General features: G+C 43.9%; 1 protein-coding gene across 4 annotated transcripts in view; it reads right to left on the bottom strand.

Annotated features, from left to right (window-relative positions):
• Positions 1–10,398, bottom strand: part of TMEM192 (transmembrane protein 192) — a 38,171-nt gene extending 27,773 nt beyond the window's left edge. For 3 of the 4 annotated variants that reach the window (XR_012516958.1, XM_039479220.2, XM_039479222.2), the window contains exons 1-3: positions 7,645–9,163; positions 4,549–4,695; positions 1,124–1,388 (exon numbers count right to left, since the gene is read on the bottom strand). Coding sequence is in view for 3 of the 4 variants with exons in the window: in XM_039479220.2 (XP_039335154.2) it covers positions 1,124–1,388; positions 4,549–4,695; positions 7,645–7,836 (604 nt within the window). In the remaining variant the exon portion in view is untranslated. Of the gene's footprint in view, positions 1–1,123; positions 1,389–4,548; positions 4,696–7,644; positions 9,164–10,266 lie in introns of those variants that run through there. The other variant, XM_039479221.2, reaches the window with a different exon arrangement.
• Between the last annotated feature and the right edge of the window lie 17,445 nt (positions 10,399–27,843).

The raw sequence follows: 27,843 nt of genomic DNA, 5'->3' as shown, positions 1-27,843 counted from the left end.
TAAGCCTCCAGAGTAGCTGGGACCACAGGGGCACGCCACCACACTTGGTTAATTTTTATATTTTTAGTAGAGAGGTGGTTTCACCATGTTGCCCAGGCTGATCTCAAACTCCTGACCTCATGGGATCTGCCCACCCCAGCCTCCCAAAGTGCTGGGATTACAGGTGTAAGACACTGTGCCTAGCCATTTACTATAGCCTAATGCCAAATTTACCTAAAGAAGTTCAGTTTAAGTCCACTAAATCTTTAAAATGTCTGCAACAATAAAGAAATGCAGGTACTTGTGCATTCTAGGTCCTATATGGATCTTCTGGTCTTGCCTTCATATATTAGGGCCTGTGTGTTTTTCAGGTTTTCTGTTTGATATAATGTATCTCATTGCATAACAGTCCCTCTTTCCTAGGAACTAACCATTATTGTCTCCTACGACAAGAAAAGCACTGAGCTTCATTTTTAAAAAGTTCTCACCAGGACTGGCTCACACCTGTAATCCTAGTGCTTTGCGAGCCTGAGGCAGGAGGACTGTTTGAGGCCAGGATTCAAGTGACCAGCCTGGGCAACACAGTGAGAACCTGTTTCTACATAAAAGTTTTTTTAAAAAAATTAGCTGGGTACAGTGGTATGCATCTGTAGTCTCAGCTACTTGGAAGGCTGAGGTGGAAGGATTGCTTAGCACAGGAGTTCCAGGCTTCAGTGAGCCATGATGGCGCCACTGCCTCCCAGCCTGGGTGACAGAGCAAGGCTCTGTCCCAGAAAAAATAATATAAAATAAAATAATTCCCTTTCCTTATCCTCAGAAACATCAAATAGCAATAGCATTTCTATCTTTGTGAGATGTGTAAATCACCTGATAACAAAAGAGGGTATAGTTCCACATTTCACATATGCATATGAGGATACCATGTTCATAACAAATAACAGATTTCACATGAAAATTAAGGCTGTATATTTCATAAGAAAAGCTTTACAACATTAAGGTGATCCAAATTTTAGTGGTCACAACACACATCACCCTCACAAAAATGAAAGAATACATTTGATTCTACAACCAAACTTCATATATTCTTTCTTCTGTCATTTTCGTCCCTCAAGCAACCATGTAGCTGAGAGAAAACTGGACGTACCCGAGGAGTGTATCATCAGCGCAAGTCTCTTGAGATGCCTTGTCGATCGGTAGATCAAGTTATAGCCTCGGTTTCTGACTTTGCTGTGGTGGTACTGGATGTAGCATTCAAGGAGTAAATGGAGAATCCACAAAATAACTTTCCCAAGGATTATGACCGTCTGAACTTTCAGTGGGTTTGTGTAATTTCCTGGGCATTTGTCCTCATGTGGATTAGGGTAAGAACAAAGCACACCTGTCAAAAATGCTAAAACAACAAACACAAGCTGGGAGAAAGGAGAGCAGCAGGATTAACGTTCAATATTTGGAAGTAGGAAGCAATAACCACTATCCTAGCATAGACTCTTATACCTATAGCTTCCACTATCCTATTTTAATAAATGAGTTTTTAAATGTATTTTTGATTTGTTTTGTTTAAATGTACTTTTGTTTTTTGTGTGAGATACGGTCTTGCCCTGTTGCCTAGGATGGAGTGCATGCAGTGGTGTGATCTCAGCTCACTGCAGCATCAACCTCCTGGGCTCAAGCGATCTTCCTACCTCAGTCTCTAGAGTAGCTGGGACTACAGATCCGTGGCTCCACACCTGGCCAATTTTTAAAAAGTTTTTATAGAGATGGGTTCTTGCCATGGTGCCCAGGCTGGGACAGAGTATGTCACACAAAAAGTCAAAGGAAAGAAGAAAAAAAGGCCACCATCTGGAAACCACAAGGCCACCCCTGCACATGGTGGTACCGGGAAGAAAGCGCTTCGGCTGAGATCTGGGGATTGGGAAGCCATGGTGGAGTCATGCCACAGCTATAGTTCCCTCAAGGAAAGGGGATACCGCCTCTCTCCCCAGTGATTCAGTTCCAAACTCATCACCTACAGTATACCTCACCGGAGAGGAATCCCAGCTGCAGGGGAACCCGGGAAATGTGCTAGGGCATATGGTCCCTGCAGATAGGCAAACCTATCGGTAGGAGGCTGAGCAAGTCAATCAACTCCATTCACCGTCCTCATGAATACTCAAGGAGTGGTGAGAATGAGCCCCCTTGGTTTTTCACACTGCAGCAGACAACAACAATAACCCCTAGTTCTTCCAAATATACAATAATCGAAATGGAGAAAGTGATTAAACTGGCTGGCAGCGGAGTCACCACCAATGAGGACTGCAATAAGACCTTTCATACATGTGTTTTTATAAATGCCAGATATTTGCAATCTTGTCATCATATAAAAATTGTACATAGTATTCCACTGCAACTTGATTTGTCTTCTTAACATTATTACCTGGGTGTAAGTAAATTGATAAACTCCTGTGTTACCATATACAGACTTTTCTGCATCTTTTTTGTAACCGAAAAAGTAATATATATATATATAAATGATTAAAAGATCAAGTAGTACTTGGGCCGGGCGCGGTGGCTCACGCCTGTAATCCCAGCACTTTGGGAGGCCGAGGCGAGTGGATCACGAGGTCAAGAGATCGAGACTATCCTGGTCAACATGGTGAAACCCTGTCTCTACTAAAAATACAAAAAATTAGCTGGGCATGGTGGTGCATGCCTGTAATCCCAGCTACTCAGGAGGCTGAGGCAGGAGAAGTGCCTGAACCCAGGAGGCAGAGGTTATGGTGAGCCGAGATCGCGCCATTGCACTCCAGCCTGGGTAACAAGAGCAAAACTCTGTCTCAAAAAGAAAAAAAAAAAAAATCAAGTAGTACTCAAAAGGAAACAGTAAAATATATTAGTGTCACTTCCACAAAGGCCCTCAGTCCTCATTTCAGAGGCAATAAGTGTTAACCAGGTCTGTGAATGCTTTTAGAAATATTTTATTATTATTATTATTATTGTGACAGTTTCACTCGTTGCCCAGGCTGGAATGCAATAGTGTGATCTCGGCTCACCACAACCTCCACCTCCCAGGTTCAAATGAAGATAATGGGATTACAGGCATGTGCCACCATGCCCTGCTAACGTTTTGTATTTTTAGTAGAGACGGGGTTTCTTCAAGTTGGTCAGGCTGATCTTGAACTCCAGACCTCAGGTGATCCTCCCGCCTCAGCCTCCCAAAGTGCTGGGATTACAGGTGTGAGCCACCAAGCCTGTCCTTAGAAATATTCTACTATATACAGGGCTACAGGTGCACACTAGCTCTCTCAACTCCCTTTTAAAAACTGCAAATAAGGAGCCGGGCGCAGTGGCTCAAGCCTGTAATCCCAGCACTTTGGGAGGCCGAGGCGTGTGGATGACGAGGTCGACAGATCGAGACCATCCTGGTCAACATGGTGAAACCCCGTCTCTACTAAAAATACAAAAAATTAGCTGGGCATGGTGGCGTGTGCCTGTGATCCCAGCTACTCAGGAGGCTGAGGCAGGAGAATTGCCTGAACCCAGGAGGCGGAGGTTGCGGTGAGCCGAGATCGAGCCATTGCACTCCAGCCTGGGTAACGAGAGCGAAACTCCGTCTCAAAAAAAAAAAACAAAAAAAACCAAAAAACTGCAAATAGGGGCTGAGTGTGAATGGGCACACAGTGTCCTCTGGATAGCAAGTAGTTTGTAGTCTCTTGATATGACAGACAACACTGCTATGATCAGCAATATTCTTACATGTGTGCAAGTATATCCACAATGAATTCTTTGAAGATGTAAGTAAAAATGTATGTACTTTTTTTTTGCCCATGACACAGCAATCAGGATATCCTAAGGACATCTGTCCTACATTTTACTGGTGGGCTTTTTTTTTTTTGAGACAGAGTCTTGCTCTGTCACCAGGGCTCGAGTGCAGTGGTGCGATCTTGGCTCACTGCCAACCTCTGCCTCCCAGGTTCAAGCAATTCTCCTGCCTCAGCCTCCCGAGTAGCTGGGTCTACAGGCGTGCACCACCAGGCCCAGTTAATTTTTTTAGTATTTTAGTAGAGACACAGTTTCACCATGCTGGCCAGGATGGTCTCAATCTCCTGACCTTGTGATCCAACTACCTCAGCCTCCCAAAGTGCTGGGATTACAGGCGTGAGCCACCGTGCCCAGCCGTGTGCCCTACATTTTAATTGTTGATAGAAACAGCACAACTGCCCTCTGAAACACATATTTTTTTTTTTTTGAGACGGAGTTTCACTCTTGTTATGCAGGCTGGGGTGCAATGGCGCAATCTCAGCTCACCGCAACCTCCGCCTCCTGGGCTCAGGCAATTCTCCTGCCTCAGCCTCCTAAGTAGCTGGGATTACAGGCACGCGCCACCACGTGCAGCTAGTTTTTTGTATTTTTAGTAGAGATGGGGTTTCACCATGTTGACCAGGATGGTCTCGATCTCTCGACCTCGTGATCCACCCACCTCGGCCTCCCAAAGTGCTGGGATTACAGGCTTGAGCCACCGCACCCGGCCACACTTACATATTTTTTATAAACATCACCTCTGGATAGGTCTCCTTCATCCAGCCAACTTACATGAATAAACCACAGAAGATTCACTATGATGACTGTAGGAAGAGGATGGAACTGGGGTCTAAAGTGAGCTTGTAGTGAGTGATGTGGGAGAAGCTGGGCATCCAGAAGTGGGTCATCTTCAATACTCTGGGTGATATCCAAGGAACCCTGGGGTGCAGAAAAATGAAAGCAAGCTATAATCACCACTTTCTGGATTATGTTTCTCAGACCAATCTACTCAACTATAAAGCTTTTTAATCATATACAAATTAAAGGCAAGAAAACACATTCCCTACCTAAAGCTAATTTTAAAAAATTAATTAATTTTTTAAAAATTGTAGAGACAGGGTCTCGCTATGTTGCCAAGGCTGGTCTTTTTTGTGGTTTTTTTTTTTTTTTTTTTTTTTTGAGATGGAGTTTCGCTCTTGTTACCCAGGCTGGAGTGCAATGGCGCGATCTCGGCTCACCGCAACCTCCGCCTCCTGGGTTCAAGCAATTCTCCTGCCTCAGCCTCCCTAGTAGCTGGGACTACAGGCACGCGCCACCATGCCCAGTTCATTCTTTGTATTTTTAGTAGAGACGGGGTTTCACCATGTTGACCAGGACGGTCTCGATCTCTTGACCTCGTGATCCACCCGCCTCGGCCTCCCAAAGTGCTGGGATTACAGGCTTGAGCCACTGCGCCCGGCTCCATATGCTATTTCTAGCATATGTCATGTCTGAATCAGTTTCAATGGACTCAGTACAGCTCATATTTTCCTGCCTCTTTACATGCCTTATAATTTGTTATTGAATGCCAGATATTTCCAATTTTACCTCTGTGGGCGCTGGACATTTTCTGTATTCCTATATTCTTAAACTTTGTTCTGGAGTACAGCGAAGTCACTTAGAAACAGTCTGATCTTTTTGGTCTTGCCGTTAAGAAATTAGGTGGGCTTCATCTAGGGCTAATTCTACTCCATTACTGAGACAAGACCTTTCTGAGTACTTTACCTGCATCTTCTGTGAATTACGGGGTTTTTGTCTGGCTGGTAGGTGAAATAGGCAGTATTCTTGGCCCTGTATAGAGAAACTGTTCCTTCTAGTCCTTTAAGGTGGTTCTTTTCGAGGCCTCCAAGAGCTTCCTCATGCCCTGATTAGCACTCTACTGGACGCCTGGGGGGATCCCCATGCAATCTTCAGAGTTCTCCCTCTTTGTAGCTCTCTCCTCTCTGGGTGCTCTGTCTTGGGAACTCTAGTTGCCTCTGTCTCCCAGATCCTCAACTCCATCTTGCCAACTCAGAAATCTGCTGGGCTCTGCCTGGTTTCCCCGTTCCTTGTCACAGCCTGCACTCTTTCAAGGCAATAAGCCGGGGCAGTGATGGGGTTCACAGCATTTGTTTCCCATTTCTGAGACTGCTACCCTTTGTTGTCTGATGTCCAATATCTCACAAAGTGTTGTATCTTATATCTAGTTTTTTGGTTGTTTCAGACACAATGGTACATCTATTCACGGTTACTCCACGTTGCCTGGGAATGGAAGTCCCTACTAAACTCTCTTACACCTGTATTATAACATACAATACTAAGCACATGGTATTGAAATTGTCAGAATAAAATGTGCTTTACAAGGGCAGAGACTGTTATATTATGTTCTTTGTATCTTTAACACTTAACACATAGCAGATGCTGTATTTAATACTATGAGTGTTTAGAGAATGAAAGGCTGCCCAACTTCTTGTATGCTTCAGACATGGGAAAATTTTTTCCCTTTTTTTTTTTTTTTTTTGAGATGGAGTCTCACTCGGTTGCCCAGTCTGGAGTGCAGTGGCACCATCTCGGTTCACTGCAACCTCTGCCTCCCAGGTTCAAGCAATCCTCCTGCTCCAGCCTCCCAAGTACCTGGGACTACAGGTGCACGTCACCATGCCCAGCTAATTTTTTGCATTTTAGTAGAGACAGGGTTTCACCATGTTGCCCAGGCTGGTCTTGAACTCCTGGGCTCAGGCAATCTACCCACCTTGGCCTCCCAAAGTGTTGGGGTGTTGGGATTACAGGCATGAGCCACTGCCTTTTTTTTTTTTTTTTTTTTTTGAGACAGAGGTTCCCTCTTGTTGCCCAGGCTGGAGTGCAATGGTGTGATTTGGGCTCACTGCAATCTCTGCCTCCCAGGTTCAAGCAATTCTCCTGCCTCAGCCTCCCGAATAGCTGGGCTTACAGGCACGTGCCACCAGGCCCAGCTAATTTTTGTATTTCTAGTAGATACGAGGTTTTGCCATGTTGGCCAGGCTGGTCTCAAACTCCTTACCTCAAGTGACCTACCTACCTCAGCCTCCCAAAGTGCTGGGATTACAGGCATGAGCCACTACATCTAGCCAAACCTGGGAAATTTCAACAAAGCTAGCATCGAAACCTTCACTATAAGACAATAATCTACTTTATTTATCTCCTACTGTGTCACTTTCATGCACCTTCTCTAGTCTAAATAAGCTTTCTATACGGCCGGGCGTGGTGGCTCAAGCCTGTAATCCCAGCACTTTGGGAGGCCGAGGCGGGTGGATCACAAGGTCGAGAGATCGAGACCATCCTGGTCAACATGTGAAACCCCGTCTCTACTAAAAATACAAAAAAAAACTAGCTGGGCGTGGTGGCGCATGCCTGTAATCCCAGCTAATTAGGAGGCTGAGGCAGGAGAATTGCCTGAGCCCAGGAGGCGGAGGTTGCGGTGAGCCGAGATCGCGCCATTGCACTCCAGCCTGGGTAACAAGAGCGAAACTCCGTCTCAAAAAAAAAAAAAAAAAAAGCTTTCTATAGATCCCTACAAAGATCCTCTCTTGCCTTTTTCAGAATTCTATGCATCTTTCAAGGTCCCAACCAAGTTTATGTTCTCTATAAAACTTGCCCTGCTAAGTGTTTTCCTTCTGCTTTAAACTCCTATTAAACATATTGCCCATAATAGTTACTTGGAGTATTTCTTACATTTTCCTTTTTATGTATGTATCTTGTTTTTTCTAACTATAGTGAAGGGGTTGGGGACTATAATATGGTTCTTCTCTATGTCACTTATTTACTTTCCGATGAATCCTATAGGAAATATGCAGCATAACCATACAAACAGCACCCATTCTATTAACTCACCATCTGCAAGTGAAGGTGAGGGAAAGAGGACTCTTGAATCCAAATAATTTTTTCATTTCCATTGTTAACTATATTACCACCTGTAGAATATGTTTTTGCCCACATGGCATCTCTTCCCTCTTCTTTTGTGACAATAACACTTTTTCCTTTGAGGACCCACTGTCTACTTCTGCGTTGTCTTAGTGGAAACATTCTTCAGTACCCTTCCTCCTCCTCTGGCCTAGAAGTGGTCATGGAACAAAAAAACAGTTGGGTAAATCCAACTCTCTCCGTGAGCAGTAAAAGAAAGATCGCCAGGCATGGTAGCTCACGCCTGTAATCCAGCACTTTAGGAGGCTGAGGAGGGCGGATCACAAGGTCAGGAATTTGAGACCAGTCTGACCAACATGGTTAAACCCCATCTCTACTAAAAATACAAAAATTAGCCGGGTTTGGTGGTGCATGCCTGTAATCCCAGCTACTCAGGAGGCTGAGCAGGAGAATTGCTTGAACCTGGGAGGCAGAGGTTGCAATGAGTCGAGACTGCACCACTACACTCCAGCCTGGGCAACAAAGCAAGGCTCTGTCTCAAAAGAAGAAAGGAAAGATCATGGTTTAGGCAGATTCATTCTGTGGTTGACCCTGAAAGAACTCCTGTTGCTTCCTTCAATCCCTTGAGATGCCTTTGCTTGGGTCCTTTCAGAGGTCTTGGCATTTACTCACCCTATAGCCCTTCAAATAAACACTTTTTTTAATAGCCAGAGTTGGTTTTACGGCTTGGAAACAATGAATCCTTACTAACACAAAGTCTTTCATTCAACTCATTTAAGTGTCTGCACCCAAAGCATGGTCCACAGTTTTTAGCTTTTTACTGAAGGCTAGAAATCATGTCTACAAAATACCAAAAGCAGGCAATTTCGTCAGATCTAAAGCGACTTCAATATGTGGTTGGTATTAAAACATTAATCTCTAATTATTTTTTATTTCTTTTTATTTTTTATTTTTATTTTTGAGATGGAGTCTCACTCTGTCGCCCAGGCTGGTGGGCAGTGGCACGATCTTGGCTCACTGCAACGTCAGCCTTCTGGGGTCAAGCGATTCTCCTGCCTCAGCCTCCCGAGTAGCTGGGATTAGAGGCCCCCACCACCACGCCTGGCTAATTTTTGTATTTTTAGTAGAGACAGGGTTTTACCATGTTGGCCAAGCTAGTCTCAAACTCCTGACCTTGGGTGATCTGCCTGCTTCTGCCTCCCAAAGTGCTGGGATTACCAACATGGGGCTCCCAGACTGCTCCCTTCTTCCGTGTTTGATGAAGCAGATTTCTAATACCGTATGCATCCTAAAGCTAAATGCTACAGATCCAAGAACCCTAGAGCAGCTCAGTATCAACCAAGAAGCACTTACTGCGTGGTTTTTCTAAGAGTCTCTCATTTTCCTTACCTATTCATTTTTTTTTCCGTATACTGTCAGCTCATGAAGTTCACCCTTAAAAACTCAGAAACAATGGATTTTGCTTTAAATATATATGAGTCTCAAGTCTACTTACAGGTCTTACAGTTAATTTTCCATTTTCTCAACTGGAAAAAATAGAAAATTTTAGTCTCATTAGAAATGTTTGGCTTTTCTTTCATCAAGATTATTTAACTATGGTCACTGCTACCATAGCGATGGAACTGTTTCATGTTTCTCTTTCTTTTCCTAATGCACTTCATACAGTAGGATCACAGTAATATTCCTACTAATTTATTAACCCAAATTAGTACTTTAATGTAACCGTCAACTTTGCATTTCTTAAAAAGCAAGTTTTATTACTTTCCAATAGAAAATCCAGTTAATTCTGGACATATATACATGTTTCTTCTAAAAAAGTCTTATGATACTTAAGCAAAGAAATAAGATTTTTGTAATTATGCTATCATTCTGTATCACACATGCTGTAAACTGGGCCACTGGTTGGTTTTTTGTTTGTTTGTTTGTTTGTTTTTTTGTTTTTGGTAACCTGGTTTGAATCTATCAAAGATTTAAAAACCTTTACATTCCTACTATGCTAGATTCAAAACAGCACATGACACTGTTTTTCTCTCGTGTGGGTTTCCTGGCGATGATAGCGACAGGTCTGTGCGCAGGACGCTGGCGCCAGGCCCGAGCATCGCTGTCACTCCAGGTCCACAGCCTCTACAGCCAAGGCAAGGGACCCCGCCAGGAAGGGAGATTGGCCCCGCTGCGCCCCTGGGGCGTCCGAACGGAACCCAGCGGCCCGGGGCCCCGAGACTCGCGGGGAGGAAGGGCTGTCAGGCCAGGCGCACATCACGTGAAGCTACCAGTTCCGGGACCAAAGACGCGCCATGCACGTGGGCTGGGCGCCAGACTGGGACCCTTGGAGCCGCGCGCCCACCGCCCGGGAGCCCGCCCCAGTTTCCACCGGGAAAATTAGCCCCGACCCGGCGTGTGGCAGATTCCACGGCCGCCCGGCGCCCTCCCACAGCCCCGCGCCCAGGCCTCCCGGCACAGGCGGCGCCCCCTACGGCCGTGGCCGCACTTGCCAAAGGAGGTTTCCATCCCTCAGCCTCCGCCCAGTGCGCCTCAACACAGGAAAAAGAGGATTCCGGGACCGGCAGCCGCGCGCAGCCTCCGCGCACTCACGTCTTCCATCCTGCCCCCCGCCGCCATTTCCTGACGCCAGAGGTCAAAGCCCCGGCCAGCCCGGCCTCTCCACCTGGGCTGGGACGCCGCTGGCAGCGAAAATAGCCACCTTCTGGGACCTGCCAGGCCCCGCCCTAGACACACCCCCTCCTGCGTCTGCCCCGCCTCCGGCTGCCCCGCTCCCCGCCCCCTCAAGCCCCGATTGGTTGAGGTGGTGGGAGGGGCGTGTCGGCCCAGAGGACCTGGGCTGTGAGCGGCGGCTACCGCCTGCACCACCTCGGGTCTTGGAGATTCTGGCCGCAGCCTCTCTGTTTGCTCTAACCCGGACACTTGGGCATTAAAGGATGCCTTCCTAGGCCAAGAATTTAACTATTTTCGGGCTCCACTTGCATCTTTTAAGAACATTAACTTTTTTTCGGTCTTGCCTAATTTTTGTTTGCAGACACAGCTCTACGCCTAGGTGGAACCAGCGGTAAAATCCTACTCCACCAGCAGAAGGACAGGAGCAGAATAAAGATTCCAGTTTCCATGACATGTTTACAGATTTCACCAATGGGAAAACAAAGCAGTTCGGAATGTTTACGGCGTTTGTTTATTTGTTTATTAAGACAGAGTCTCGCTCTGTTGCCCACGCTGGAGTGTCCTGGCACTCCCACTGCTCACAGCAGCCTCGAACTCCTGGCTTCCTGGCCAGTCCTCCCACCTCAGCGTCTCAAAGTACTGGGATTACAGGCGTGAGCCACTGCGCCGTTGTTTCCTTTTAAATGGAGTTTTAAAAAGAAAAAACTTCAATGAAATTTTCCGAAAAATACACGGTTGTAAAAATGTAAGCAAAGAAAGAAATTTTCTGTTGTTACCAGCTCTCAGAGAGAACCTTGGAATCAGTTAGAATATATGCACTTTCAGCCGAGCGTGGTGGCTCACTCCTGCAATCCCAGCACTTTGGGAGGCCGATGCGGGTGGATCATGAGGTCAGGACTTCAAGACCAGCTTGGCCAACATAGTGAAACCCCGTCTCTACTAAAAATACAAAAAAAATTAGCTGGTCATGATGGCACGTGCCTGTAGTCCTAGCTATTGGGGAGGCTGAGGCAGGAGAATCGCTTGAACCCAGGAGGTGGAGGTTGCAGTGAGCCGAGATCGGCCTCCCAAAGTACAGGGATTACCGGCATGAGCCACCACTCCCAACCAGCAATTTCTTTTTTTCTCCAGCTTGATATTTTTCAAAATAAAGTCTAAAGGGAAAAGATAGGCTAAAGGGCTTGCTTACACTTTAGGGTAGGAATAATGTGTGATTACTCAGTATAAGCCAGAAGAAAGAAATGGTATCAGGAAATAGAATTCTGAACTTTGCAAGGTTTAATAGGAGATTGGTGGAGCTGGGGAGTGAAGTTGTCAGGCAAGAAGGTGCACTTTAGTAGGAGACCTTGACTTCCGGGAAAAAGGACGAGTGGGAGAAAAGGATGTTCTCTGGAAAATTAAGAGTGACTCTGCTGAAGGAAGAAGGGGAACACGATCCAGCTTGTCTTACCATTTGGTTTAGACCTTGCCTTTCAAGAATAGATGCCATTTCATGTTTAGTCTGTCCGGATGAAAATTAAAGAAAAGTATATAATTGCCACTAAAAGTCATCCATATTCTTTCTCAGGGAATATATGCAGAAACAATGGGTTAGGTGTAGGAATAAGATTATGTGGAACTCTGTCCAAAATGTACCACTCCCTGCAATGTATTTTGATAGTATTTCACGCATAGATTATATACAGGAATTAAAACTTAAAGTCTTCGCAAGGAAATAGTATTAAAATCTCAGCCCATATAATGCTCTAATGACTGTTAAAGCAATTTATATAAGCATAGACCTATAAATAAATTATTTATAATGTATCTGACACTTCATTTTTGTATGACTAAAGATCTTGGTGAATATTCTTGCATTTATTTGCCTATAAGAAATAAGGAAAGGAATAGAGAAACTGTTTTCCTATTGTTGGGGCTCAAAAGATAGTATCCCCCAGGCACAGTGGCTCATGCTTGTAATCCCAGCATTTTGGGAGGCCGAGATGGGCAAATCACCTGACATCAGGAGTTAGAGACAAGCCTGGCCAACATGACGAAAGAAACCCTGTCTCTACTAAAACTACAAAAATTAGCCAGGCATGATGACATGCGCCTGTAATCCTAGCTACTCAGGAGGCTGAGGCAGGAGAATGGTTTGAACCCAGGACCGGAGATTGCACTGCTGCACTGCAGCCTGGACGACAGAGCGAGACTCTTTTCAGATTTAAAAGTTTAAAAATGCAACCAGCCTGGCCAACATGGTAAAACTCTGTCTCTACCAAAAATACAAAAATTAACCAGGTGTGGCGGTGGCAGGCCCCTGTAGTTTCAGCCACTCAGGAGGCTGAGGCATGAGAATTGCTTGAACCTGGGAGGCAGAGGATGCAGTGAGCTGAGATTGTGCAACTGCACTTCAGCCTGAGCGACAGCAATACTCCGTCTCAGAAAAAAAAAAAAAAAAAAAAAGAGGATGGATAGTATCACAAAGTATGGTGCTTTTACATCCTGAGTACTTGAGGTGAAGGACACGTTGGCAGGGCCTCCAAAGCAAAGTTTCTCTATGACTTTCCCCTACCCTCCAGTCTCCCGCTCCTCTTTCTCTCCCAAGGCAAGATATAGAAACTAGAATTCCTCTTCTCCAAGGCCCGGCATAGAAACTAGAAATATTACTGTAACGTTCCCCTACCTTCCTGCGTAGGCGCTGTCTATAAAGAAATTCCATGACCTACCTCGTCATAAGACCTTTATTCTAGAAAGGGTCCTGCCTTACACCTGGAAGGAAGGAATACCACACAGAGAGGTCAAGAATGTTGAACAGACAAGCCTTGCTGACCCTGGTACTAAGCATTACAGTAGATGCTTGTAAATTCTTGTCCCTACTCAGTCAATCGTCATTTAGATCATTCCCTTTTTGTTCGATCTCATTTCTACACAGCTGCCCATTCTTCATTAAAACCAAGCATAAGAATAGACAGCTTTCCCTGAGTCTTTGGATCTTTATTTCTAAAGGCTCTAGGGTCACTGCTTTTCTCTTGTTAACCTGGCTTTGTTATAGGAGTGTCAGCCACGATCCTGTGATGGGGAGGAACCATATCACACCTTTCTGCCTCTATGCTACCAAACAGTTCACCATTAGAAGATTCTGGACTGAAGCCCCATCTTTCCTTTAAGTGTTGTCACTATTGGCATTCTTCCAGGCACTGTGCTCATTGCTGATCACAAATATTAAATTGTTGATAATATCCCATTGATTTTTTTCAACATCAAAATCTGTCCTTTATTCACTATGACTTCTATTATTCAGCCTAGCACACTTGGTAACGTGTCATACAAACAATAGGTACTTCATTGATATTTTTGTTGGTTTTAAAGCAGATCTCTTTAACTACTGATATTGATCTTAATCTGACTTTTAAATGGATTTATTTAATTTTTTGAATAGAGATAGAGTCTCACTATGTTGCTGAGGCTGGTCTTGCTCTCCTGGGCTCAAGCAATCCTCCCACCTTGCTCTCCCAAAGCGCTGGAATTACAGGCATGAGCCACCATGTCCAGCCTAAATTTATTTTTAATTGATAAATAAAAATTATATATATTTATGATGTTCAGCATGATGTTTCAGTATATGGATACATTGCCCAGTGATTGAATCAAGCTAATTAATGTATTCACCACTTACCATACTTACTTTTTTGCTTAGGCTGCCTTTTTTTTTTTTTTTTTTTGAGACGGAGTTTCGCTGTTGTTACCCAGGCTGGAGTGCAATGGCACAATCTCGGCTCACCACAACTTCCGCCTCCAGGGTTCAAGCAATTCTCCTGCCTCTGCCTCCCGAGTAGCTGGGACTACAGGCGTGCACCACCATGCCCAGCTAATTTTTGTATTTTTAGTAGAGACGGGGTTTCACCTTGCTGACCAAGATGGTCTCGATCTCTTGACCTCATGATCCACCCGCCTCAGCCTCCCAAAGTGCTGGGATTATAGGCGTGAGCCACCGCGCCCGGCCTAGGCTGCCTTTTAAATAAAATTTTAGAATAAGTTGATCCTAGCTAGATATTTCTACAATTCTCTTAGGCTACCCTATACCATTGTCAGAAATGCACATATCCAAAATTTTGTCTTTGGATAATGTTTTGTAGCTAAATCTCTGTTCGATACTCAGAGAGATACCACTGAAAAATTCCTTTCAATGAAGAGACAAAAAAAAGATCAACAGTTATTTTAGTGTATCAAATTATATTTAGTTTATGTATTTTTTTCTAGAAAAAGGTTTAAGCATATTGTAAGCAATTAAAAACATTCCATTTTCCATTTATTTGTTTCATTAATGTATCTTTCAAAGCACCTGTACCACAAATAGAGTCCTTTTTTTTTTTTTTTTTTTTTTTTTTTTTTAAATAAAGATGGGGTTTCACCATGATGGCTAGGCTGGTCTTGAACTCCTGACCTCAGGTGATCTACCCACCTCAGCCTCCCAAAGTGCTAGGATTAAAGGTGTGAGCTACTGCGCCCGGCCTAGAGTCCAGTTGTAACCAAACATTTCAAATCTGAGTGACAATGGACTCTGTCAGAGGTCTCTGGGCTTGTAAAGTTTCACACTTGATATTCAGTATTTATTCTCTTATTATTATTTTCTCTTAAAGTTCTTATGATATCAAATCCTGGCATTTAAAAACACACTCATTTTTGAAGTCAGAGGTTTTTTTTTTGTTTGTTTGTTTGTTTTTTGAGACTGGGTTTCGCTCTTGTTACCCAGGCTGGAGTGCAATGGCACGATCTCGGCTCACCGCAACCTCCGCCTCCTGAGTTCAGGCAATTCTCCTGCCTCAGCCTCCCTAGTAGCTGGGACTACAGGCGTGCGCCACCATGCCCAGCTAATTTTTTTGTATTTTTAGTAGAGACGGGGTTTCACCATGTTGACCAAGATGGTCTCGATCTCTTGACCTCGTGATCCACCCGCCTCGGCCTCCCAAAGTGCTGGGATTATAGGCTTGAGCCACCGCACCCGGCCAAAGTCAGAGGTTTTTTAAATTTTGGTTTCACTGATTAATTCAGGAGGGAAAAAACAAGTTTGCTAAAAATCCCAAAAATAATTTGTTTGGATAGAAACCAGAGATATGAAGTTTCGGAACAAAACCATAATTTCTCTGAAAGTTTTTAGAAAACACACACCCAAACTCAGGGTGAAAATGAATTTTGTAATCTTCATGAAACTCAAGGCTACTACTTAGTAATTATAGAGCTGACCTTGTCTAATCTCCACTCACTCCTGATTCTTCTTTAATGCCAAGTACCAGGCTCAGGCATCCAACCCAAGCAGTCGGCAGCATTTTCATGAGAGAATCACCTTATTTCAGAAATAATCAGAAGAGGAGGCTTCAAATGTTTTGTAGTGATATCTCTTTTTTTTTTTTTTTTTGAGACGGAGTTTCGCTCTTGTTACCCAGGCTGGAGAGCAATGGCGCGATCTCGGCTCACCGCAACCTCCACCTCCTGGGTTCAGGCAATTCTCCTGCCTCAGCCTCCTGAGTAGCTGGGATTACAGGCATGCGCCAACATGAACATGCCCAGCTAATTTTTTGTATTTTTAGTAGAGACGGGGTTTCACCATGTTGACCAGGATGGTCTCGATCTCTTGACCTCGTGATCCACCCGCCTCGGCCTCCCAAAGTGCTGGGATTACAGGCTTGAGCCACCGTGCCCGGCCAGTGATATCTCTTTTAATTAAGTTCTAGACAGTTAAGAAGTGAAACTTTTCTTTTAAAATACAATTAATAATTCTGTGTGTGGAGGTCTAAAAGAATATATGAAGGTATCCCCCCAATAACTTATAATTATTTTCATTCTCCACACTTAGCTGAGCAGTCGCTCCCTAATGTGGCTCTGATTCAGTTCCAAACGGTAGGAGGCTTAACCCTCTTTCAGGAAACTCACTCTCCTGAGTCTGAGTCTTTGTATAACCCTTCTAGGAATCAAAGGGCCTAATTCCTTTCCAACTTGATTTTTTGTATTTCTTTTAAAAGCAATCCCCAGTTGATGGATTATTATTTATTTTGAAACAGAGTCTCACTCTGTCACCCAGGCTGGAGTGCAGTGGCCGGAACTCGGCTCACTGCAACCTCCCAGTCCCAAGTTCAAGCAATTTTCCTGCCTCAGCCTTACAAGTAGCTGGGACAATGGGCAATTGCCACCATGCCCAACTAATTTTTTTGTATTTTTAGTCGAGATGGGGATTCACCATGTTGGCCAAGCTGGTCTCAAACTACTGACCTCAGGTGATCTGCCCTCCTGGGCCTCCCAAAGTGCTGGTGTGAGCCACCACACCCAGCCTGATGGGTAATTTAATAATGATGTTGAGAAAACCCACCAGCCATTTGGAAGAAAATAAGCTGAATCACTCCCCATTTCTTTTTTTTATTTTTTATTTTTTATTTTTTTTTTGAGATGGAGTTTCGCTGTTGTTACCCAGGCTGGAGTGCAATGGCGCGATCTTGGCTCACTGCAACCTCCGCCTCCTGGGTTCAGGCAATTCTCCTGCCTCAGCCTCCTGAGTAGCTGGGATTACAGGCACGCGCCACCATGCCCAGCTAATTTTTGTATTTTTAGTAGAGACAGGGTTTCACCATGTTGACCAGGATGGTCTCGATCTCTTGACCTCGTGATCCACCTGCCTCGGCCTCCCAAAGTGCTGGGATTACAGGGTTTAGCCACCGCGCCCGGCCTCTCCCCATTTCTTAAACCAAAATTAATTACTAATGGTTCAGACTAAAACATAAAAAATAATTCAGTGGTTAGCTGTTATGGCTCATGCCTGTAATCCCAGCACTTTGGGAGGCTGAGGCAGGAGGATCACTTGAGCCCTGGAGTTCAAGGCTGCAGTGAGCAATGATTGCACCACTGCACTCCAGCCTGAGTGACAGAACAAGACTATCTAAAAAAAAAAAAAAAAAAAAAAAAAAAAAAAAATTAAAGAAGAACTCAAACTAAACCAACAAAATTTCTAGAAAAAATATTTTAATATGGTCTTATAATACTTGCCATGCATGATTCCAAATACAGAAACAATAAAGAAAAAGTTCAAGAAATTTGACTACACAAAAAGTTTGAAACTTTTGCATAAGAAAAAAGAAAACATGCTCAGTCAATAGCTGATAGAAAAAGAAAAAAAAAAGAAAAAAGAAAACATAAAGTGAAAATACAAATGACAACTAAAAGCAACCTAAATATCCATTATTTAAGGAATGAAATAAACTATGGTATCTACACTTAGAAGACCATTCAACCTTCAACCATGTGAAAAACAAGGTAGATCTACATATGTTGGCAAAACAAATAGGTCTTTAATATGTTACAAAAACAGGTTGCAAAATAATAGCTATGCTTTAATTTTATCCGTGAAAAAAAGAATACAAGTATAATCCCAAACTCAACTATTTTCATAGACAAATATATGCTATGAAAGTTTACAGAGCCAGAAAAATTAAGCAAGAAAAAGAAATAAATGGTATTCAAATGAGAAAGGAAGTTCTGAATCAAGGAGTAGAGGAAAACAAAATAGAAAGGAAGAAGTGAAACCATCTCTATTCACAGAAGGCATGTTAAGTCTAATAAACCCTGGCTGGGCACAGTGACTCATGCCTGTAATCCCAGCACTTTGGGAGGCTGAGGTGGGTGGATCACTTGAGGCCAGGAGTTCGAAACCAGCCTGGCCAACATGGCATAACCCCATCTCTACTAAAAATACAAAATCAGCCAGGTGTGGTGGCACACGCCTGTAATTCTGGCTGCTTAAGAGGCTGAGGCACGAGAATTGCTTGAACCCAGGAGGCAGAAGTGGAGGATGCAGTGAGCCAAGATTGTCCCATTGCAGCAACAGAGTGAAACTTTCTCAAAAAATAATAAGACTTTTTAATTGAAAAAGTTAAAAACCCAAAAGAATTCATGAAAAAAATATTACAGCTAATAAATTAATTCAGAGAAGTTTTAGGATATATAATCAACACAAAACTTGGAGGACTCCTACTTCCTGATTTCAAAACTTACTATAAAGCTACAGTAAGCTAAACAATGTGGTACTGACGTAATGTTAGGCATATAGAACAATAAAATCAATCCCAGAAATAAAACCATTCATCTATTGTCAATTGATTTTCAACAAGAATATCAAGATCATTCAGTGGAGACAGAATAGTCTTCAATAAATAGGGCTGGGCATTGTGGCTCATGCCTGTAATCCCAGTACTTTGGGAGGCTGAGATGGGCAGACCAGATGAGTTCAAGAGTTCGAGACCAGCCTGGCCAACATAGTGAAACCTCATCTCTACTGAAAAAGAAAAAAAAAAAAATACAAAAATTAGCTGGGCATGGTGGCACATGCCTGTAGTCCTAGCTACTCAGGAGGCTGAGGCATGAAAATTGGTTGAACCTAGGAGACAGAGGCTGCAATGAGCCAAGATCGCGCCACTGCACTCCAGCCTGGCGCCTAGAGACGGAGTGAGACTCTGTCTCAAAAAAAAAAAAAAAAAAAAAAAAAAAAAAAAGAAATGGTGCTGACAAAACTGGAGATTCACAAGCAATAGAATGAAGTTGGACCCTTTCCTTGTACTTTATATAAAAATGACTCAAAATGGATTAAATATCTAAATTTAAGAGCTAAAACTATAAAGCTGTTAGCAGAAAATATAAGGACAAATCTGTATGACCTTGGATTTGGCAATAGTTTCTTAAATATAACACCAAAAGGACAGATAGAAAAAAATAAGTAAATTGGACTTAATATTTTTGAGACAGGATCTTGCTCTGTCTTCCAGGCTGGAGTGCAGTGGTGTAATCATAATTAGTTTCCATCTGCAATCCTCCCACTTCAGCCTCCTGAGTAGCTGGGATTACAGGTGTGTATCACTATGCCTAGATAATTAAAAACACTTTTTTTTGTAGATAAATACATTTTTATAATTTTTTTTATTTTTTTGATGAGAGTCTCCCTATGTTAACCAGGCTGGTCTTCAACTCCTGGCCTCAAGTGATTCTTCTGCCTCCAAAACTGCTGGGATTGATTACAGGTGTGAGGCACTGTGCCTGGCCTTTTAATTTTATCATATATAATTATATCATATATGTATATTTTTGGAACTATATATATAATAACAATAAAACTTGTCATTAAAGAGCATAGGAATTAAAAAAAACCCACAGGCGTAGGCCAAGCACAGTGGCTCACGCCTGTAATCCCAACACTTTGGAAGGCTGAGGAGGGTAGATCACCTGAGGTCAGGAATTCAAGACCAGCTTGATCAATATGGTGAAACCCCGTCTCTACTGAAAATACAAAAACTAGCTGGGCATGGTGGCATGTGCCTGTAATCCCAGCTACTCAGGAGACTGAGGCAGGTTGCAATGAGCTGAGCTCATGTCACTGCACTCTAGCCTGGGTGACAGAATGAGACTTCATCTCAAAAACAACGACAAGAAGAAGAAAACCCAGAAGTAGATTTATATCCGTTGATTTATATTGCTGCAAAAAAATAGCTGTTAAAAAATTAATTTGTAATTATATATATTTGCTTTTGTATACTTGTGAAAATTTTCTGCGAGAATATATAAAAACTATTAAAGATGGGGGCCGGGCGCGGTGGCTCAAGCCTGTAATCCCAGCACTTTGGGAGGCCGAGGCGGGTGGATCACGAGGTCGAGAGATCGAGACCATCCTGGTCAACATGGTGAAACCCCGTCTCTACTAAAAATACAAAAAACTAGCTGGGCGTGGTGGCGCGTGCCTGTAATCCCAGCTACTCAGGAGGCTGAGGCAGGAGAATTGCCTGAGCCCAGGAGGCGGAGGTTGCGGTGAGCCAAGATCGCGCCATTGCACTCCAGCCTGGGTAACGAGCGAAACTCCGTCTCAAAAAAAAAAAAAAAAAAAAAAAAAAAACTATTAAAGATGATCTCTACTAAGTAGGACTAAAAATGTAGAAAAATATTTTCTTTTTTTTTTTTTCTTTTTACATCCCTACCACAGAAGCACTAGAATATGGCTCAGGAAAAATATTTTCATTCCAGTTTAAATTTTTCTGCACTCTAAGATTGTTACTATGTATGAGTTTTCAAACTTCATTTAAAATTTTTTTTTTTTTTTTTTTTTTTTTTTTTTTTTTTTTTTTTTTTTTGAGACGGAGTTTCGCTCTTGTTACCCAGGCTGGAGTGCAATGGCGCGGCTCACCGCAACCTCCGCCCCCTGGGCTCAGGCAATTCTCCTGCCTCAGCCTCCTGAGTAGCTGGGATTACAGGCACGCGCCACCACGCCCAGCTAGTTTTTTGTATTTTTAGTAGAGACGGGGTTTCACCATGTTGACCAGGATGGTCTCGATCTCTTGACCTCCTGATCCACCTGCCTCAGCCTCCCAAAGTGCTGGGATTACAGGCGTGAGCCACCGTGCCCGGCTTAAAATTTTTAAATTATACACATAATGCACTATTACACAGTAAGCAGTTTGGTGTGGGTACTCCTCCTGACTTTTTTTTTTTTCTGTATACTTTTATAGCATATAGTTTCATGTTAAAAATATTTGATTTTTCTATTACACATACATTTTTCATGGATTAAATTATATCATAGTTGTTTTTGTATGCACATATACAAAATTGTATACATATATACATACATAAAAAATATAGGTGCATATTTTTTTTTTTTTTGAGACGGAGTTTTGCTCTTGTTACCCAGGCTGGAGTGCAATGGTGCGATCTCGGCTCACCGCAACCTCCGCCTCCTGGGTTCAGGCAATTCTCCTGCCTCAGCCTCCGGAGTAGCTGGGATTACAGGCACGCGCCACCATGCCCAACTAATTTTTTGCACCTTTAGTAGAGACGGGGTTTCACCATGTTGACCAGGATGGTCTCGAACTCTTGACCTCGTGATCCACCCGCCTCGGCCTCCCAAAGTGCTGGGATTACAGGCTTGAGCCACCGCGCCCGGCAATAGGTGCATATTTTTAAACAACAGCTTGCTCTGTCACCCAGGCTGGAGTTCAGTGTCGTGATCTCCGCTCACTGCAGCCTTAAGCTCCCAGGCTCAAATGATCCTCTCACCTCAGCCTCTAAGACTATAAGAGTGCACCACCACCAAGGTTTCACCAAGTTTCCCAGGCTGATCTCGAACTTCTGGGCTAAGGGCTCTGTTCCCATCTCAACCTCCCAAAGTGCTAAGAGCTGGTTTTTTTTTTTTTTTTCTTTTTTTTTTTTGATACAGATCTACCTCATTTTTTTAAACTGCTGAATAGTGTTTAAATTATGAATACTATAGTTAAGCCAGTCCTTAAATAATGGATATATGGATGTTTAGGCTGCTCAGCTACTTAATATTTCAATAAATGCTATAAATAAATGCACTTTTATTTCCTTTCTGGTATACACTTAGCCCTCTTGGTGCATATGGAGAGGTATTTTTCCAGAATAGGTACATTATTTTATAATTAAAAATACTTTGAAAAAGAATCATGCTTTGGGAAGTTAGTAAAAAAATTTCTTTGAGATATAACTCACCAAAATATAAATAGAATATGTATTTAAAAGATTGCCAGGTACGGTGGCTCAAGCCTGTAATCCCAGCACTTTGGGAGGCCGAGGCGGGTGGATCACGAGGTCAAGAGATCGAGACCATCCTGGTCAACATGGTGAAACCCTGTCTCTACTAAAAATACAAAAAATTAGCTGGGCATGGTGGCATGTGCCTGTAATCCCAGCTACTCAGGAAGCTGAGGTGGGAGAATTGCCTGAACCCAGGAGGCAGAGGTTGCGGTGAGCCGAGATCGTGCCATTGCACTCCAGCCTGGGTAACAAGAGCAAAACTCCGTCTCAAAAAAAAAAAAAAAAAAAAAAAAAAAAAAAAAAAAAGATTAAGATGTCTCTCTATATGTCATTGGAAAGTAGCCAAAGAAAATAAAATGGAAAAAAAAAGACAAAAATCCACCCCATAGTCTATATGCCTGACACATAATCTTTTTTTTTTTTTGAGATAGAGTGTTGCTCTGTGGCCCAGGTTGGAGTGCAGTGGCATGATCTCGGCTCACTGCCTCACTGCAACCTCCACCTGGCTCAGGTGATCCTCCCATCTCAGCGTCCCGAGTAGCTGGGACTATAGGCTCGCACCACCACGCCTTATTAATTTTTGTACTTTTAGTAGAGACAGAGTTTCACCATGTTGGCCAGGATGGTCTCAAACTCCTGACCTCAGGTGATGCATCCGCCTGGGTGGATGCTGGAATTACTGGTGTGAGCCACCGCACTCAGCTGATTTTTGAATTTTACATACCTATAATCAAACTTGGGGATTTGTAACAGAAGAAATAAACAGAAATGCGGTGAGGAATCTTCAGGGACCCCAGAAGAAGAGTTGGAGGATGAAGGTTTCGTCAGCTCTGAGTAGGCCATGACTCAGGGAGAATGGTCGAACTTGTTCATCAGAATCCATGCCGGTCCACACACTCACAGGCAGTTCCAAAATGCCAACTCTCCATTCTGTTCTAATAGTAGCCTTTCTCTTTCACTTGAAAGTAACAGAGGAAGTGGCTCCACTCACCATCACCCCTTAGTGGCTCATTAGCAAAATGTTTGCCTCCTGTTCCCGCGACATTACATTCTGCTGGCCTAGAGGTCTTAGTTCTCGAAGGAGGAATGCTGCCCCCAGGAGTCACAACTATCATTCCATTGCACTGGAAGTTAAGACTGCCACCTGGCCACTTTGGCTCCTCCTGCCTGTAAGTCAGCAGGCCAAGGGAGTTACAGAGTTGTACAGTGTTGTGCAGAGTTACAGTGTTGATCACGTCCAGATGATCGACCCCAACTATCAAAATGAAATCAGTCTATGACTCCCCAGTGGAGGTAACAGAGTGCATGCTTGGAATACAGGAGATCCCTTGGGGTGTCTCTTGGTATTACCATGCCCTGTGATTAAGGTCAATGGGAAACTACGACAGCCCAATCCAGGCAAGACTACAAATGTCCTAGACTCTTCAGGAATGAAAGTTTGGGTCACTCTACCAGGTAAAGGAAAACTGACCAGCCAAGGTGCTTGCTGAAGGCAAAGGGAATACACGATGGGTAGTAGAAGAAGGTAGTCATCAGTACGAGCTACGATCACATGGCCAGTCACAGAAACAAGGACTGTTGGGTGTGGTGGCTCGCGCCTATAATCCCAGCACTTTGGGAGGCTGAGGCAGGCGGATCACCTGAGGTCGGAAGTTGGAGAACAGCGTGACCAACATGGTGAAACCCCGTCTCTACTGAAAATACAAAATTATCTGGGCATGGTGGCGCATGCCTGTAATCCCAGCTACTCTGGAGGCTGAAGCAGGAGAACTGCTTGAACCCGGGAGGCAGAGGTTGTGGTGAGCCAAGATCACGCCATTGCACTCCAGCCTGGGCAACAAGAGTGAAACTTCGTCTCAAATAAAAAGAAAGTATTTTTTCTCATACCTCACACATATTTAACTGATTTCTATCTTTAATGAGAAATCAGCAATGTTTAGAGATTCAGTTTATACAATCTAAAAGAAAACCTTTAAAACTTTAAAAGTTTTTCTCATCTACTTAAATCCTAGTCTGCAACATTTTTTCTTTCTGACCCCTAATAATAATTATTTCCTGCAATTACTAAGACTTTCATCATTTTGCCTCATCCTCCTCAACCAAACTATACTCTAAGGTGTAATCCAGCACACACAGCCCAGCACTGAATGCACGACAAACAGTGGTTGAACTGGACACAAAGAGAAACGAGGGGAAAGTTGTAAAAATAAGATATTAAGCCAGGCGCGGTGGCTCAAGCCTGTAATCCCAGCACTTTGGGAGGCCGAGGCGGGTGGATCACGAGGTCAAGAGATCGAGACCATCCTGGTCAACGTGGTGAAACCCCGTCTCTACTAAAAATACAAAAAATTAGCTGGGCATGGTGGCGCGTGCCTGTAATCCCAGCTACTCAGGAGGCTGAGGCAGGAGAATTGCCTGAACCCAGGAGGCGGAGGTTGCGGTGAGCCGAGATCGTGCCATTGCACTCCAGCCTGGGTAACAAGAGCGACACTCTGTCTCAAAGAAAAAAAAAAAAAAAAAGAAAAGATATTAATGGAAGGTAGGAAGTGAAATCAAACAAAGCAAGAAAAATAGTTTAGAAAGACAGATATGGCCAGTGCAGTGACTCACACTTGTAATCACAATGCTTTGGGAGGCCAAGGCAAGAGGATTGCTTGAGGCCAGAGTTTGAGACCAGCCTCGTCAACATAGTGAGACTCTGTCTCTACAAAAAAATTTTAAAAATTATTCAGGTGTGGTGGCATGTGACTGTAGTCCTAGCTGCTAGGGAGGCTGAAATGGGAGGATCTCTTGAGCCTAGGAGCATGAGGTTGCAGTGAGCTATGATTGTGTCACCATACTCCGGCCTAAGTGAGAGAGCAAGATCCTGTATCTAAAATACATATATGCATACGTACATCCATAAGAAAGGGAGAGAAAGAATGGCTGGGCGTGGTGGCTTACACCTGTAATCCCAGTGCTTTGGGAGGCTGAGGTGGGTGGATCATCTGAGGTCGGGAGTTTGAGACCAGCCGGACCAAAATGAAGAAACCCTGTCTCTATTTTATTTATTTATTTATTTATTTATTTATTTATTTATTTATTTTGAGACGGAGTTTCGCTCTTGTTACCCAGGCTGGAGTGCAATGGCACGATCTCGGCTCACCGCAACCTCCACCTCCTGGGTTCAGGCAATCCTCCTGCCTCAGCCTCCTGAGTAGCTGGGATTACAGGCACGCACCACGATGCCCAGCTAATTTTTTGTATTTTTAGTAGAGACGGGGTTTCACCTTGTTGACCAGGATGGTCTCGATCTCTCGACCTCGTGATCCACCCGCCTCGGCCTCCCAAAGTGCTGGGATTACAGGCTTGAGCCACCGTGAGGCTTCTATTTTATTTTTATTTTTATTTTTTTTTTATTTATTTTATTTTTTTTTTGAGACGGAGTTTCGCTCTTGTTACCCAGGCTGGAGTGCAATGGCGCGATCTCGGCTCACCGCAACCTCCGCCTCCTGGGCTCAGGCAATTCTCCTGCCTCAGCCTCCTAAGTAGCTGGGATTACAGGCACGCACCACCATGCCCAGCTAACTTTTTGTATTTTTTTTAGTAGAGACGGGGTTTCACCTTGTTGACCAGGATGGTCTCGATCTCTCGACCTCGTGATCCACCTGCCTCGGCCTCCCAAAGTGCTGGGATTACAGGCTTGAGCCACCGCGCCAACTTCTATTTTATTTTTTAATAAAATAAAAATAAAAATAAAGAAAGGGAGAGAAAGAAAGAGATGGAAAGAGGAGGTGTGGAGGAACAGTGAGAAACAGCCTGAGGGGCAGCGAAGGGCCAGCACTCACGATCTTCATGAAGGAGATCCAGGTGGCCACAGGAGAATCTATGTGAAACACCAACAGGGCTGGTAGGAAAACGAATAGTGCAGCGCGCCCAAGGCAAGGCAGGGGAGGAGCAGCCTCATCCTCAAACACCACCTGCTGACGGTGAGTGGCACGCTGACTCCAGGATGTGAGCACATGGCCACGTGGGCGACGGGCTCCTGTCACGTTACCAGACCACCAGTAGCAGTGGACTGGTATTTGAGCAGGTTTGCTGTGGTTCTTGCTGGAGCCTTGCCACTTTACTCCCATAATGCCCCTGGGTCTGTGGAGGATTTCCCATCCAGGGTTCAACCATTCAATCCCAACAGCAATCTCAGCATTTCAGAGTCCAGAGGGAACAGAGGGCAACTGCTTCCCAGGCCATTACTTGATGGAACACCTCACGCCTGAGATAATAAGCAAAACAAAGTGTTTTCACCTCAAATGTAAGGGTCTGAATAGAAAAGTCCTTTTCAGGCTAGATGCAATGGATCACATCTGTAATCACAGCGCTTTGAGAGGCCAAGCACTCTGGGAGTCTGAAGTGGGAAGATCACTTGAGGCCAGGACTTTGAGACCAGATTGGGCAACATAGTGAGACCTCATCTCTAAAATCAAATAACAGAACAAAAATTAAGTCCTTTCCAGAATGTCTACAGGACATATTTCCTTTCATCCCAAATTATATGACATAGATATCTCTTCCTTCCATCTCTAAAGGCTTGAATGTTGCCTTATTATTTTAGGGGGTCTGTTTATTATGAGTACATTTGACCATGATGGCCTGCCTTCCTCCCATAGGTGATTGGTGTCAGGGAAACAGCCATGAAGTCAGAAAACCTAGCTTGAGCCCCAGCTCTATAATTTACCCCTCTGAACCTCACTTGCCTTATCCCTACAATGGACAAAACGAGACTTACCTCATAGGGTGATGGTAACGATTAAATCCCTTACTCTACATGGGATTGGCTAACATGAGGAACTCATGAAATTTTACCTTCCTTCCTGTCTCCAACCCTCCCACTTCTGTATACTGTAAACCGCAGGAGAGAAGTCAGGCGCACACAGTTCTCTCTGTGGGGATCCATCACGGCACAGCATGTAATTAAATACTTGATAAATGCTTTTTGATTAAGTTCAGCAGCATCATAGCAGCAGCAAAGCACCTTGCTCGATCGCTCTGATTAGATGTTTTTTCTTGGCAGAGGTTCAGATGGCACCAATGCTAAATTCAGAGTGTTGTTTTGGCAAATCACATAGTGATGCTTCAATTCGTTTTTCCCCAAGATGGAAGGATAATTCATTCTCTCTCTCTCTCTCTCTCTCTCTCTCTCTCTCTCTCTCTCTCTCTCAGCTTGTTGTTGTTTCTCTAATTTGCAGAGGTTAGTTATCACACCTATCTTACTACTCTGCTTCTATGCCTCTGGACAGTCAGGTGTCTTGAATTTGAGGGCCTTTGGTCAATAACACAGTTATGGAACATAGAGACAGGAAGTGTTGAAGCTGGGGTTAGTCAGAGGCCTGAGGAAGTAGTGTGTCACTTATTACCGTCACCCACCGCCTCACAGGACAGGAAGAGAGGGGTAGCTATGGAGGTGAGGCTTTCAGGAGGAATGCAGATGGTAGCTGTGATCTTCTCATCCTCCTCCCTTCCCTGATTTCCACGGGAAACCAGTTTACACCAGGTGTCTGTAGATTCTGCAGGATTTTCTGAGAACTTGGGGAAGAGAACAGGGCCTTCCTCTGTCTTGGTGGCTCGACCCTCTTTCTCTCCTTCACTTTTCCCTCCTTCTCAAAAGCAAAGGAAATATTTTTTTCTTGATGCATTAATATCTGTTCTGTTTCTGTTTGTTTTTGAGAGAGAGACAGTCTTATTCTGTTGCCCAGACTGGAGTGGTGTCGACTCACTGGTATCTTGACTTCTTGGGCTCAAGTCATCCTCCTATTTCAGTCTCCCGAGTAGCTGGGACTACAGTCACGCACCATCACCATGCATGGCTGATGTTTAAATTTTTCATAGGGAGTCTCACTGTGTTGGCTCAGTGTGGTCTTGAACTCCTGGATTCAAGCAATCTTCCCACCTCAGCCT

The sequence above is a fragment of the Saimiri boliviensis genome, chromosome 3 (genome assembly GCF_048565385.1).
Source record: "Saimiri boliviensis isolate mSaiBol1 chromosome 3, mSaiBol1.pri, whole genome shotgun sequence".
NCBI classification, from domain to species: domain Eukaryota; kingdom Metazoa; phylum Chordata; class Mammalia; order Primates; family Cebidae; genus Saimiri; species Saimiri boliviensis.
Note: the sequence above shows the minus strand (reverse complement) of the source record. Positions and strands in the feature narration are given on the sequence as shown.